This window comes from Aquarana catesbeiana, linkage group LG02, assembly GCF_042186555.1.
Source record: "Aquarana catesbeiana isolate 2022-GZ linkage group LG02, ASM4218655v1, whole genome shotgun sequence".
NCBI lineage: Eukaryota > Metazoa > Chordata > Amphibia > Anura > Ranidae > Aquarana > Aquarana catesbeiana.
This window is the reverse complement of record NC_133325.1, coordinates 764898690-764912152: the sequence shown is the minus strand read 5'-3', so window position 1 is coordinate 764912152 and position 13463 is coordinate 764898690. Positions and strand designations below refer to the sequence as shown.

Below are 13463 nucleotides of genomic sequence, written 5' to 3'. Positions count from 1 at the left end.
CAATTGGCCAAAGCATTAGGTGATCCTATTGGATGCCTAACGTGCAAGAGGAGACACGGCGAAGGAAGCCTGAGGAGCTGAGCAGACACAGGAGCCGCAGCCCCCTGCTTCCCGCCACTACAGAAGAAGAGGAGGAAGCCCCGTCACTTGGTAAGTGCCGCCGTAGGGCTGCAGGGGGGCGGTGTGTAAGTGAAGCAACAACCGAGCCGGGGGACACGCCTGGCTGCGTATGGCTGGGCACAAGTGGCTGCAATTGATATGGGGGGGGGGGGGGGTGTCAGTATTTTTCAGTTTGTTTGCACCCTCCAAAAATTTTGAGCACAAACCACCACTGGCTGCAAATACCCAATTTCACTGCTGAGATTGCAATCACATGACCAGCCAGCTTTCTCCTTTTCTCCTCAGGGATGCAGCGGGCGGGGCTGGGATTCCTCTGCTGGAGGGAAGCAGGAGAGAGCTGACTGCTCATGTGATCACAATCTTAGCTCTTAAATGGGAGGTATTTACAGCATTTACATATCATTCACAGAGGGGGATAACTGCAATAGGAGGCATTGCTGATGGTGTATACAGGTTAGTGTTATGAGAGCAGCAAGAGGGGGGGAGGGGCGGCTCACACACAGAGGGGACGGGGAGGACAACACAGGAGCAGATCGCAGGCTGCTGATGATGAAGGCACGTAAACTGACCACAGTGTCTGGTCTCAGCAGCCATGATACACCGTGGTCGGTTTACAGAGGGGTGGGGAGAAACTGTCAGGATCAGACAAGTTTTTTAGATGTTACGGGGGCCAAATGACACAGGACAAGCACTGTGTCATATAACATGCTTTAAAAGAGCAAGATACATTTTTTTTTTTTTTTTTTTGGTTAAACGCTTTAATACTTTTATTGACACTATCAATTTGTTATCATTTCAGACCTTTCTAAGCTCCTCTGAGTGCGGCTAACATGTACAGTGGGGAGTCGTACTTCTTGCTAGCTGCTGCATTGGCATGGAGTCTATGAATGAGGATTTCCAGTGTCATTTCTCTGCCCTGCTCACTCTCCTGTGTCAGTAACAAAGTACAACAATGACGTCTATGCTGTGCTTTGTGAACAGATTCGCAGAGGGAGGGAGGTGGATGCACAACACTAGAACTGGTGTCGTGCATAAACCCTGTTCCAAGGAGTGTGAACTGTTCCCCGCAGTACATATCAAAAGTACTTTGAATGCACTGAATATATTGACAGTGTAAATGTACTGTAACCATCACAAAAACGCAAGATCTTTATCCATGCTTTTCATACGCACAATTACAGATCCTAAACACCCAGTGCCTCGAAAAAGTATTCATACCCCTTGAAATTTTCCACATTTTGTCATGTTACAATCAAAAAATGTAAATGTATTCTATTGGGATTTTATGTGATAGACCAACACAAAGTAGCAAATAATTGTGAGTGGAAGGAAAATGATAAATGGTTTAAATTTTTTTTTTACAAGTAAATATGTGAAAAGTGTGTCATGTATCTGTATTCAGCCCCCTTTACTCCGATACCCCCAACTAAAACCTAGAGGAACCAATTGCCTTTAGAAGTCAGCTAATTAGTAAATACAGTCCACTTGTGTGTAATTTAATCTCAGTATAAACACAGCTGTTCTGTGAAGTCCTCAAGGATTTGTTAGAGAACCTTTGTGAACAAACAGCTTCATGAAGGCCAAGGAACACACCAGACATGTCATGGATAAAGTTGTGGAGAAGTTGAAAACAGGGTTAGATTATAAAAAAAAAATCCCATCTCATGGAGCACTGTTCAATCCACCATCCGAAAAAAAAAAAAAAAAAACACAACTGCAAACCTACCAAGACATGGCCGTCCACCTAAACTGACAGGCAGGGCAAAGAGAGCATTAATCAGAGAAGCAGCCAAGAGGCCCATGGTAACTCTGGAGGAGCTGCAGAGATCCACAGCTCAGGTGGGAGAATCTGTCCACAGGACAACTATTAGTCGTGCTCTCCACAAACCTGGCCTTTATGGAAGAGTGGCAAGAAAAAAGCCATTGTTGGAAAAAGCGCCATAAGAAGTCCCGTTTGCAGTTTTCAATAAGCCATGTGGGGGACACAGCAAACATGTGGAAGAAGGTGCTCTGGTCAGTTGAGACCAAAATTGAATTTTTTGGCCTAAAAGCAAAACGCTATGTGTGGCAGAAAAATAACACTGCACATCACCCTGAACACACCATCCAGCAGGACAACGACCCTAAACATACAGCCAGAGCTACAATGGAATGGTTTCGATCAAAGCATATTCATGTGTTAGAATGGCCCAAAGTCTAGACCTAAATCCAATTGATAATCTGTGGCAAGACTTGAAAATTGCTGTTCACAGACGCTTTCCATCCAATCTGACAGAGCTTGAGCTTTTTTGCAAAGAAGAATGGGCAAAAATGTCACTCACTAGATGTGCAAAGCTGGTAGAGACATCCCCAAAAAGACTTGTAGCTGTAATTGCAGCGAAAGGGGGTTCTACAAAGTATTGACTCAGGGGGGCTGAATACAAATGCATACTTTTTAGATATTTGAAAGAAGGTTTTGAAAAACATTATTTTCCTTCCACTTCACAATTATGTACCACTTTGTGTTGGTCTATCACATAAAATCCCAATAAAATAGTTTTGGTTGTGACATGACAAAATGTGGAAAATTTCACGGGGTGGGAATACTTTTTCAAGGCACTGTACATAAGCTTCTAGATGAGAATACATAAGAAGGGATGACCTGAACAGTCTAAAAGATCTAACATCCAGAAATGAGTATATCAGTTAACATCTTTAAAAATTAAACCCATTCCAATAACACAAGCCCATCGATGCAGACCCTAAAAGTTAACACACATAGCTTTTTCTTCAAATGTTTCATTGTAACAAGTTCTCTCATCCAAACTTTTAAAATAATTTTCATAAAGAACTTACTGCATTGAAGCTATGCGTTACTTGAACACCATTAATAATGTCCCATAAGAAGAGGTTTCCGTCATACCCTGCAGATAACATCACCCTGTGATCAAACGGATGAGGCTCCAAGACAAAAATGTCATTTTCATGACCCTGTATGTAAACAATAACAGATGAAACTAGAAAAATTTTAATAAGAGTTCAAGCAGCAGTGGTCAATCCAGCTGTCAGCCCACAAATATAAATTCCCAATGGTTGTTGCAAATTACATCACTAAGATTTATAGTAACAATGGAAGTCCACAATTTGCTTTTCTCCATGATCAAGCCCTTTGTGGGGTGAAACATGTCAGGAGTGGGAGGATGACAGGGGAGACTTTATGTTGAGATTCCTCTATTTAATATATTAAAAATGGTTTTACATCGTAGATGGCATCAGCGTGCCACCAATTTCTACTCCACTATTGCCACTGCTTTTATGTAGTAAAAAGGTGCAATGGGGTAACCCTGCTTCAGAGAATGTGGTTTTAATGAGACATTGGACACTGACCCTTATTAAAGTGGGCAGCAGGACACGCTTTATTTATAAAACAAATAACCTAGTACACCATATTCAAAAGATTACAGAAAAAAAAAAAAAAAAAAAAAAAAAAAAAGGTAGGAGAGAAGCATTTCAATTCTGCAAGGCATTCACCAAGGCCCACCCACACAATGCGGTTGATTTACTGGAGAGTGCAGAATCTGGTGCAGATGTGCATGGTAGACAAACTTTTCTAACTTCAGCTTCTTCTATTAAAACGTAACTCCACTTTTGTTGGGAAAAAAAAAAACATTCCCCTCTGGGTGATCTATGTACATTGCAAGGATTATAGCAACCTTTGTTGCAGATTCCTACCTTTTGTTCTTCTGAAGAAATCTCTATTCGTTCCTCCGTGCTGAGTGGTTCTAATGGGAGTGGTTTCATAATTATCTATCAGCTGTGCAGCTGCAGAGCACTAATGGGGAAAGCTGCAGGGCCTGCATCCCTTTAGACATGTTCCTATTAAGTATCTCACCAAAAGGTACATTTTTGTTGCAAGGCATGCCTGAAATCTGACTTGTATCTTAGGCAGACTTCTGGGATTGGTGAGCCAATCACACAAGCAGGAAATGTGTCTGGGGTGTGTTCAGTACACATTCTGTGTACAGAACTCCAGGTAGCCATATTGCATTTTTCGGAAAATGACAGCGGCTGCAGATTGAAAAGGAAAGGTCATTTTTAATAACATTCAAATACAATATGACTTGCGTCGTAATTGTATATGCTATATTAATTTTTTTTTATTTGCCGTTTTTTTTGCCCCACAAAACTGGCGTTACTCTTTAAGCTTTGACAATAAAACCTGGAAGTCGATGGTTTTCTATGCAGAGCTGCACTCTCCAGTTTTAGTAAATCAACCTCAACGTGTCACCTATCAAGGACATTCTATAGCATGGTTAACCAGCGGCTGAAGTAATCAGTGAGCTGTTCTATTGCAGATAAATTCATACAAATTTTTCATATGAAGAGCTGTCACACATCAGTTGATGCAAGTCATGACCTCCTTTCTTGGCAATGAGAGAATAGCTTGTAAACTTTCAATTATACAAGACTGCTGTGTTTACTATTCAGCAATAATTCAGATCCAACCCTGATGAGCAATTACAATGTATCTCTAGTTTGTTAAAGCGGTGTTTAGCCCAAAAAAAAAAAAAGAAAAAAAATTTAAAGCCAGCAGCAACACATACTGCAGCTGCTGGCTTTTAACAATAGGACACTTGCCTGTTCTGGAGTTCCGTGATGTCGGTACAGCAGCTGATGTTTCCATCAGCTGTCGAGTGCTGCCGTTGCCACTGCGGGTAAGGGAACCTGGCAGTGTAGCCTTACGGCTTCATGCCTAGAACCCTACTTCGCAAGCGCGAGGCCCCGCTCCTCTCTCCTACTGGCCCGGCGACAGGAAGAGTAGGAGGGACGAGGAGGGACGAGGAGGGACGAGGAGGGACGAGGAGGGACGAGGAGGGACGAGGAGGGACGAGGAGGGACGAGGAGGGACGAGGAGGGACGAGGAGGGACGAGGAGGGACGCCCGCGGTGATGTCACGTGGCGAAGGCCCAGCCTCCCAGAAGTGGGAACAGGATACCTGACTTTGACAGGTATCCTGTCCCCCCTCCCCCCCGAAAGGTGCCAATTGTGGCACGGGAGGGGGAGAGGAGACAAATGAGCGGAAGTTCCAGTTTTGGGTGGAACTCTGCTTTAACATTTGATTTGTTAGCAAGTTAGTAGCTCCTTGAAAATAATACGCTGGGATTTCACAAGGTTGCTGTGACAGCAGCACTTCAAATACACAGATGAACTGCTAGTCAGGTACCCAGTATCCTTACAAATGTGTGCAGCTCATACAAGGGCAGCTCAGAGAGAAACCATTTTGAAGCAGAGTAGCGACAGCTCACATGGACCTGGCCAGGTAGAGATATAAGGATGGCAATAACAGCTACTGCACAGAAAGTTATCCCTATTCAACATTATAAAGCAAACTTCATGCATTTGACTGGGTCCCCCACACTGTAAATGTTAACTGCACCAGTCAAGTTCAAAAACCAGCTTCAGCTTAGTCTTCTCCCGTAGTAACCCCCCCCAACCCGATGTGTTTCATCTGTTTATCATAAATCATAGAGGACCTCTACAACTAAGCCCTATCCAGGTGAAACACATCTGGGGGGTGTACTATGGGAGGAGACTAAGCTAAAGCTTTTTTTTTTTTTTTACTTTACTGCTGCAGTTAACATTTACAGTGTGTGGCCCAAACACATGGAGAATTATGAAGGGTGAGATGTGCTCACGGGAAGGGCCAGCATCTGATCTTTCATACAAAGGGATTGGAGCAGTGCTTTTTTTACACTAGATTGAGTTTGAAGAATAACTCTTGTTGGGAAAAAAATTTCCCTCAGGGATTTTAACAAACTTTGAAGCAGATTCCCACCTTTTGTTATTCTGGAGAAATAGCTGTTTGTCTGTGTCCATACTAAATCTGTATGTGAGTGATTTTATAATGGTCAGCTGCTGCATCTGCAGGGCTCTAATGAGGAAAGTGTCAGGGTCTGCATCCCTTTAAACATGATTTTCCCTTTGGGAGTATCTCAAAGATAACATTTTTGTTGCAGGAAAATGTTCAAAATCTGACTTGTACCTTAGTGCAGACTTCTGGGAAAATCAGTAAGCCAATCACACAAGCAGTAAATGACATATCTAGGGGGCGTTCTGTACACCACCCTGTGTACAGAAGGCAGCCAAGTAGCCATATTGCATTTTACAGAAAATACAGCACTGCAGATTGAAAAAGAAAGGTGGTTTTTAATAACATTCAATTACAATTTGACTTGTGTAACAACTGTATGCGCTATATTAATTCTTTATTTGCCAATTTTTTTCCCCACAAAAGTGGAGTTACCCTTTGAAGCAAACTGCCAATGTTGGCTACAAACTGTGCTTTAGTGAAGATCTTTAAAACAAATAAAAAACCATTTCCGAGTGCGATGGCCTGAGACTCACCTTCAAAACATGCAGCAGGCTGCCAGTATGAGAATCCCAGACCTTTAGCAGGTGGGCACTACACGCAGTCACCACAAAGTTGTCGGTAAGATCCCATGCAATCATAAGGACTTTTGGCTTAGAATATTGTGGAATATCGCTGCATTGGTATCTAAAAATAAAAATAGGTTTGAACAAAATAGTAACAACTCAAGAAAGCAAAAGTACTTTCATTCAGTCAAAAGCTTGCTTCTGGGCAAATTACAGTTTATTAAAGAGAAAGCCAACTTCCAGAAGAAAAAGGGTGTCAATAGTAGAGCTTTTGGGGGTTAATTTTCCACCAGGAACACATGCTGCATGTTCTTTTTGTTCGGAATGGATTTCTGCAAGTGTTCTGGTTACTCTTTTTTTTTCTCTCGAACTAAAACACACCCAGGGGCTAACTGGCTACTGGTCAAATGTGCCAAGCGTATCTCTGCATAATAGATTAAAGTGATTCAAAAGAAGACTTCCGGGATCAAGCAGTCTCACCCAATACTCCACACTGATTGAACCCCTCCTTATCCCATTTCTATATGCTGTCCAAACCGGGAGCATGAACCAAATACAACAAAGTACATTTCTCAAGTGGTAACGGATGCTTCATTGAAACCCCTCACACACCTATCATCTGACTTTAATGTTCCTACTACATACATTTTTTGATATCTGCTGCTGTCCCTTGCCTTTTCCAACCAAATTCCACAGGCCTCCCTCGTAGTGACACAATCAGCCCTTGAATGAGTGCCAAGGACTGAATGTACGGAGAAGCCCACCTCTCACTCTCAATATCCCTACCTACCCTAGATGCTCTTAGGGCCAAGTGGTAGTGTGACATCCAACACCTGGATGAGGATGCTGGCGTAATATTTGGGACTTTCCACACATTAGTCTCCCTGAAAGACAGACTTATAAAATCTAAGGTGGTACATACGGCCTACTTGACTCCCTCTAGACTAAATAAAATAAATTGTTCACATTCCCCAGAGTATTGGAGATGTGGTCAATCCTCGGGAGATTTCTCCAATATTTTCTGGACTTGCCATGTCATCACTGGGTTCTGGACTGATGTGTTGTCTATAAATTAATACGGTGTCATTAATCCGGGTACCTCCAACTATGGAGATCTGCTTATTGGGTTTGGTGGGGAACCAGATTCCCACTGTAGCTGAGAGGACACTGGTCAGTCTTCTCTTCTATGCCAGGAATGCTATTAAGTGACACTTGAAAAAAACCACCCTTCCCATCAATTTCCTTCTGGAAAAGCTTAGTGAATAATAAGCTTCCACTATATAAAAAGATACCTATGCTAAATCAGGGTTGCCCTGCAAAATAGGAGAGTGTGGTCTAAATGGCTAGCTGACCCTACCACGGCATCACCATGATTGGTTGTTACATTTCCACGGAAGAGTTTCTACCCTTAGTTTTCCTGCATTGTAGAAGCTCCACAAATCACGGACTGTGGAAACATCACACTGGACCTCATGCAACTTGGACTTTGTGCCTCTCCACTCTTCCTCCAGACTCTCGGACCTAGATTGTAATGCAAACTTTTTCCACAGTCTGATTATTTGGGGAGCCATGTCATCTGCTGGTGTTGGTCCACTGTGTTTTATCAAGTCCAAAGTTAGCACAGCCCTCTACCAGGAAATTTTAGAGCACTTCATGCTTCTTTCTGCTGACCAGCTTTATGGAGATTCTGATTTCATTTTCCAGCAGGACTTGGCACCTGCCCACTACCCAAAAGTACCAATACCTGGTTTAACGATCATGGTATCACTGTTCTTGACTGGCCAGCAAACTCGCCTGACCTAAACCCCATAGAGAATCTGTGAGGTATTGTCAAGAGGAAGATGAGAGACACCAGACCCAACAATGCAGACAAGCTGAAGGTCACTATCAAAGCAACCTGGGCTTCCACAACACCTCAGCAGTGCCACAGATGGATCGCTTCCATACCACGCCGCATTGATGTCATAAATCATGCAAAAGGAGCCCCAGCCAAGTATTGACTGCATACTGAATGAATGAATGAATGATTTGTAAAGCACAGCAAATGCGAACTGAATCGCCTCAAGGTATACTATACTGGACATACTTTTCAGTAAGCCAACATTTCTGTATTAAAAATGAAAATGAAAAAATCCTTTTATTGGTCTTCTGCAATATTTTCTGAGATACTGAATTTTGGGGTTTCACTGGCTGTAAACCATAATCAAAATTAAAAGAAAGAAATGCTTGAAATATATTACTCTGTGTGTAATGAATCTATATAAAATATATGAGTTTCACTTTTTGAATTGAACTACTGAAATAAACTTTTTGATGATATTCTAATTTTGAGATGCACCTGTAAATGTCCACACTTCTGACTTGAGAAATATATATATATATATATATATATATATATATATATATATATATATATATATATATATATATATACACGGTCCCTGGGTTACAAACAAGATAGGGACTGTAGGTTTGTTCTTAAGTTGAATCTGTATGTAAGCCGGAACAGGTAAATTTTTAAAGTATAGCTCCAGCCAAAAATCTATTTTTAAGCTTTTTGGATAGCACAGGGAAGGGTTTACACCCCTATAATGTTTGTTTTGCTGCCTGTGCCCCTGTTCAGAAGATTTCATCTCACTTTCTGTCCCAATGGCAATTGGATTATGAAAATTTTAAGTTGCTGTGGAAATTTGGACTGGTGATAAAGCTTCAATGGAGACACCTTTTTCCCATAATAACGCTTACAGGAGTGAATTTCCCTTCCTAGGGGTAGATTTCCTCACCAGTTGTCTCCCTCCGTTTGTAAGTAGGAGTCGTTTGTAAGTCGTATGTTTGTAACTATAGGACCGCCTATATATAGCACAGAATGTTTTCAGACAAAGGTTCTGAGGGACTGCAGGGGCCACACAACGATCACGACGACTGTGGGCCACATATGGTCTATGGGTAACTTTATAGTTTATTCAGTAGGATTGATGAGATCACAGGAATTATTATTTATGTTACCTCAACCTTAATCGCATACCTGTCATCCACATTTACACTCATATCAAGCGTAATACTGTGCCATTCCTGTTGTTTCAAGCTCCATATCTGAGCTGTTCCATCTTTGCTTCCACTGACGAACCTTAAAAAAAAAAAAAAACACGCCTATCAGATTATCACGTTAAAAGTGAAGAAAAAAAAAAGCATAAAAATTAGTTAAAGTTGCTAATTCAAGTTTCATCATTTTCAAATCATCCTTATGAAGCACCAAACTCCTCTTTCCCTGGTTGAAGAGAAGGATCGATGCTCTCAGTGATGAAGTATAACGAAGGGCAAAACTTTATTTTTTTGGATAGAATGGAGAAGGATTAGAACACTGTCAATCTTTATTGTGGTCTGTGCCCTCTCTCTATTTGTCCGGTTTACCATTTAAAAAAAAAAAAAAAAAAAGGAATCTAAGATTTTTGGTTGTCCCCAAAAGTAATAGAGGGGAATCGTCCAATGGGGACACTAGTTCTGGTGACCTGGGGGTCCCCAAGGGATTCCCTTAATCTGCAGTAATTTCCTCTCACTTCCTGTTTGGTTATAGGGAAGGAAATCTCCGAAATGGAACAGAGATGGCGGAAAAAAAAAATCTGACTGTTATTATAACCCTCCATTACTTTATCCAAAATGAAGAAAAAAAAATAAAAAAATTAAATAAAAAAAAACTAAAAGATTCCTTCATCCACACAAGCAATGTAGGTGCAGAAATCCCCACCCCACAGTATGTATTCTGACAGTGGGGACTTTCCGATATCAGAATACATTGATCAGTGCTGCAGTCTATTGGCTGCAAGACGCTGATCTAACAAGGTTTTCCAGCAGTCCTGATCAGCTTCTAACAGAGACGGCTACACACAGATCGAAATTCAGCCAGTCCCTGCTGAACTGGCCAAATTTCGATCTATGTGTACCAAGGTTAAGAGCAGCGATCTTTGGGTATCAGAAAAACATACCCCCCCCACATCACCAAGTTAGAGTTTCAGCTCCACAACAAGCATGGAGTGTGAGCATTGCCAATTGCAGAGTTCTAGCTCCGACTTAGAGAAGTCCAGCCTGAGCTTGTTTGGCTGTCTTCTCCTACAGGTCACAGGAGTGCAATTCGTTTTGCACTTTTGTGACCCGTTTTTTTTAGCAGAGAGTGGTCTGCAGCCTGCTCTCTGCTGACGTCACCAATGTCAGTTCAGGCACCACGACTCTGGGAGTCTGGATCCGCCAGGTGGCTGGACTGATGGCCATCTCAGCAAGCAACTGAGACGGCCGCTCCCTGCCACTCCACAGTTCAGCTCTCCAGTGAGCGTGGAGGAGGAGAGCTGCTGATTGACAGGCAGCAGCTCTCTGCTCGGGGAGCTGAGAGAACCGAGCCATCGGTGGTGTTTGATCACATGGTTCTCAGTGAAGAGGCGGCGGGGGACAGATGCTGCATCCACCTAGGTAAGTAGGATTATGGGGGGAAAAAAAAAATTCCCATACTTCTCTTTTAATAGGGAATGTGTCAAACAGACACAGAGATTAAACTGAAAGTGGCATTTCTCTGCAGCCCGAGGAAAGGAGTTTTAGACCAAAACAGGGGCTCCATTCTAAAGATAGAAATAAGCATAAATTTGATGCAGCCTCAAGTGAAATGTTTTTGCCAAAACTTTAACTGGGCTTAAACGTTTACATTAGGGAAATTTTCATACAATTTCTTGTGCTTCTTATTCCATGTATTTACAGTGATATTTAAGTGCCCTTGGGTTTATAAACAGGTATAGACTGGAGTTCAATGAACATCTAATTTGAAGGCGGCTTCATTATTTTGAGATCGCAGTCTGTCCTAGTTGTTACAACCTGAAATATAAGTGGGAATTTCCCATTTAACACGATAGAGAAATGGCCTCATTCTTTTCAGATGATCATTCTAAAAGAAAAGCTTAAAATGGATTTAAAATTGGAGGCTTTTCTCAAAATCAATGCAGCCAATTTATTCTTAGCTCTTTTTACACTTTACAATGTTCCTATTGCATCATTTTATTGGTTCAGACCCCCCTCAACTGATGTGCCAAACAGAAACAGAACCACACCAGACTTAAAATGCATAAGGCGGCTTATAAGCTACCACCCTATTGTAAATTTACCAAGTGGGACACACTATATAACTATATATATATATATATAATTTTTTTAATCTTTTCTTCATTAATTTACGCCAATTTGTATTCTGCTACATCATTTTTGGTAAAAAAAAAAAACCCAATAAGCGTATATTGAGTGTTCTTTTTTTTACTAGTAATGGCGGCGATCAGTGATTTTTAGCAGGACTTTGACATTGCGGTGGACAGATCGGACACCTGACATTTCTGACACTTTTTTGAAAACCAGTGACATTATTCTAGTGATCAGTGCTAAAAATATGCGCTGACACTGTACTAATGACATTGACTGGGAAGGGGTTATCAGGGGCGATCAAGGAGTTAACTGTGTTCCCTAACTGTGTGGGAGGATGGGCTGCATGGGACAACACATATATCCGTCTTCCTGCATAGCAGAAAGACAGGAGCTCTGTGTGATCCTCTGTCTGACAGATCTGCCTTGTTTACTATGGCAGATCCCTGTTCTGTCTCTGCGGGGAACGATTGCGGGCTCGATGTCCGCCGGACTCGCTGATTGGCTCCCACAGATGTGTAGGAGCCAGATGTACACCTATGGCGATTCACGCAGCCGAGCCAACCTGCTGCAGTATAACTGCGCTGGCTGGTCGGCAAGCGGTTAAGCTGGCCATAGATTGTTATTTTCTTTCGCTCGATTCCCCATCAGAGTCAGTGTTGATGGGGGAATCCCTCCCGCAGATCTGTTGCGTTCTCCTGGCGGGGAGGTGCACAGGGGAGCCATCCCTGCCAGGGCAACATAGTGGGGTAGACTTACTAAAACTGCAAAATCTGGTGCAGCTGTGCATCGTGCGTCTAACTTCAGCTTGTTCAATTAAAGGGAGAAGTCCAGCCTGAGCTTTTTAGGCTGGGCTTCTCCTATGGGTCACAGGCATGCAATTCGTTTTGCACTTCTGTGACCCGTTTTCAGTGGAGAGCGGTCTGGAGTCCGCTCTCAACTGACATCACTGAATCAGTCGAGGCAGCGCATCATCCCGACATAGGAAGTCTGGATCCACCAGCTGCCTTGATTAATGGCAGTCTCAGCAAGCCGCTGAGACGGTCGCTCCCCGCCCCTCCACAGCTCAGTGCTCCAATGAGCTTGGAGGAGCAAAGCAGGAGAGATGCTGACTGACAGTCAGCAGCTCACCATTTGGGGAGGGGAGAGCTCGGTTCTCAATGCAGAGATGCCGGGGGACAGCTGCAGCATTGGTCTGATGTTCCATCCACCTCGGTAAGTATGAATATCCAAAAAAACAAAAAACATACTTTTCTTTTAAGCCTTGACAATAAAACCTGGAAGTTGATTGGTTTCTATGCAGAGCTGCACCAGATTTTACACTCTCCGAAATCAACCCTATGAAATCAACCCACTGGCAATAATCGCATGGAAAATCCGACAGACTGAATGCACCAAAGTCATACAACAATCGATTTGGGTACACTCAGCCTGCCCCTGATGAACTGGACGAGATTTGAACCATTTATGGCCAGCTTTAGACTGCAAGCTCCTTGACGACAGGGACTGAAGTGAATGTACAATACTGTATATAATGTAAAGCGCTGCATAAATTGACGGTGCTATACAAGTACCTGTAATAAAGTGATTATTCTTAAGCTAGCCATTCACAGTGTAGGCCTAGTGCCGTGCACTTTAGGTGCTTTGTCATTTTACTTTATAAAATGTATTTTGATGAAAGCACATCAAAGATAAAGCATGCAGCATTTTTATTTTTTTTTTAACCACACTGCCCCTAAAGTGCTTGTAAAAAGTGT

General features: G+C 42.4%; 1 protein-coding gene across 1 annotated transcript in view; it reads right to left on the bottom strand.

Annotated features, from left to right (window-relative positions):
- The window catches only part of LOC141129299 (bromodomain and WD repeat-containing protein 1-like), a 189139-nt gene that overhangs the window by 81103 nt on the left and 94573 nt on the right, over positions 1–13463 (bottom strand). The window contains exons 13-15 of the mRNA XM_073617246.1: positions 9560–9661; positions 6505–6655; positions 2956–3090 (exon numbers count right to left, since the gene is read on the bottom strand). Coding sequence (XP_073473347.1) covers positions 2956–3090; positions 6505–6655; positions 9560–9661 — 388 coding nt within the window. The remainder of the gene's footprint in view (positions 1–2955; positions 3091–6504; positions 6656–9559; positions 9662–13463) is intronic.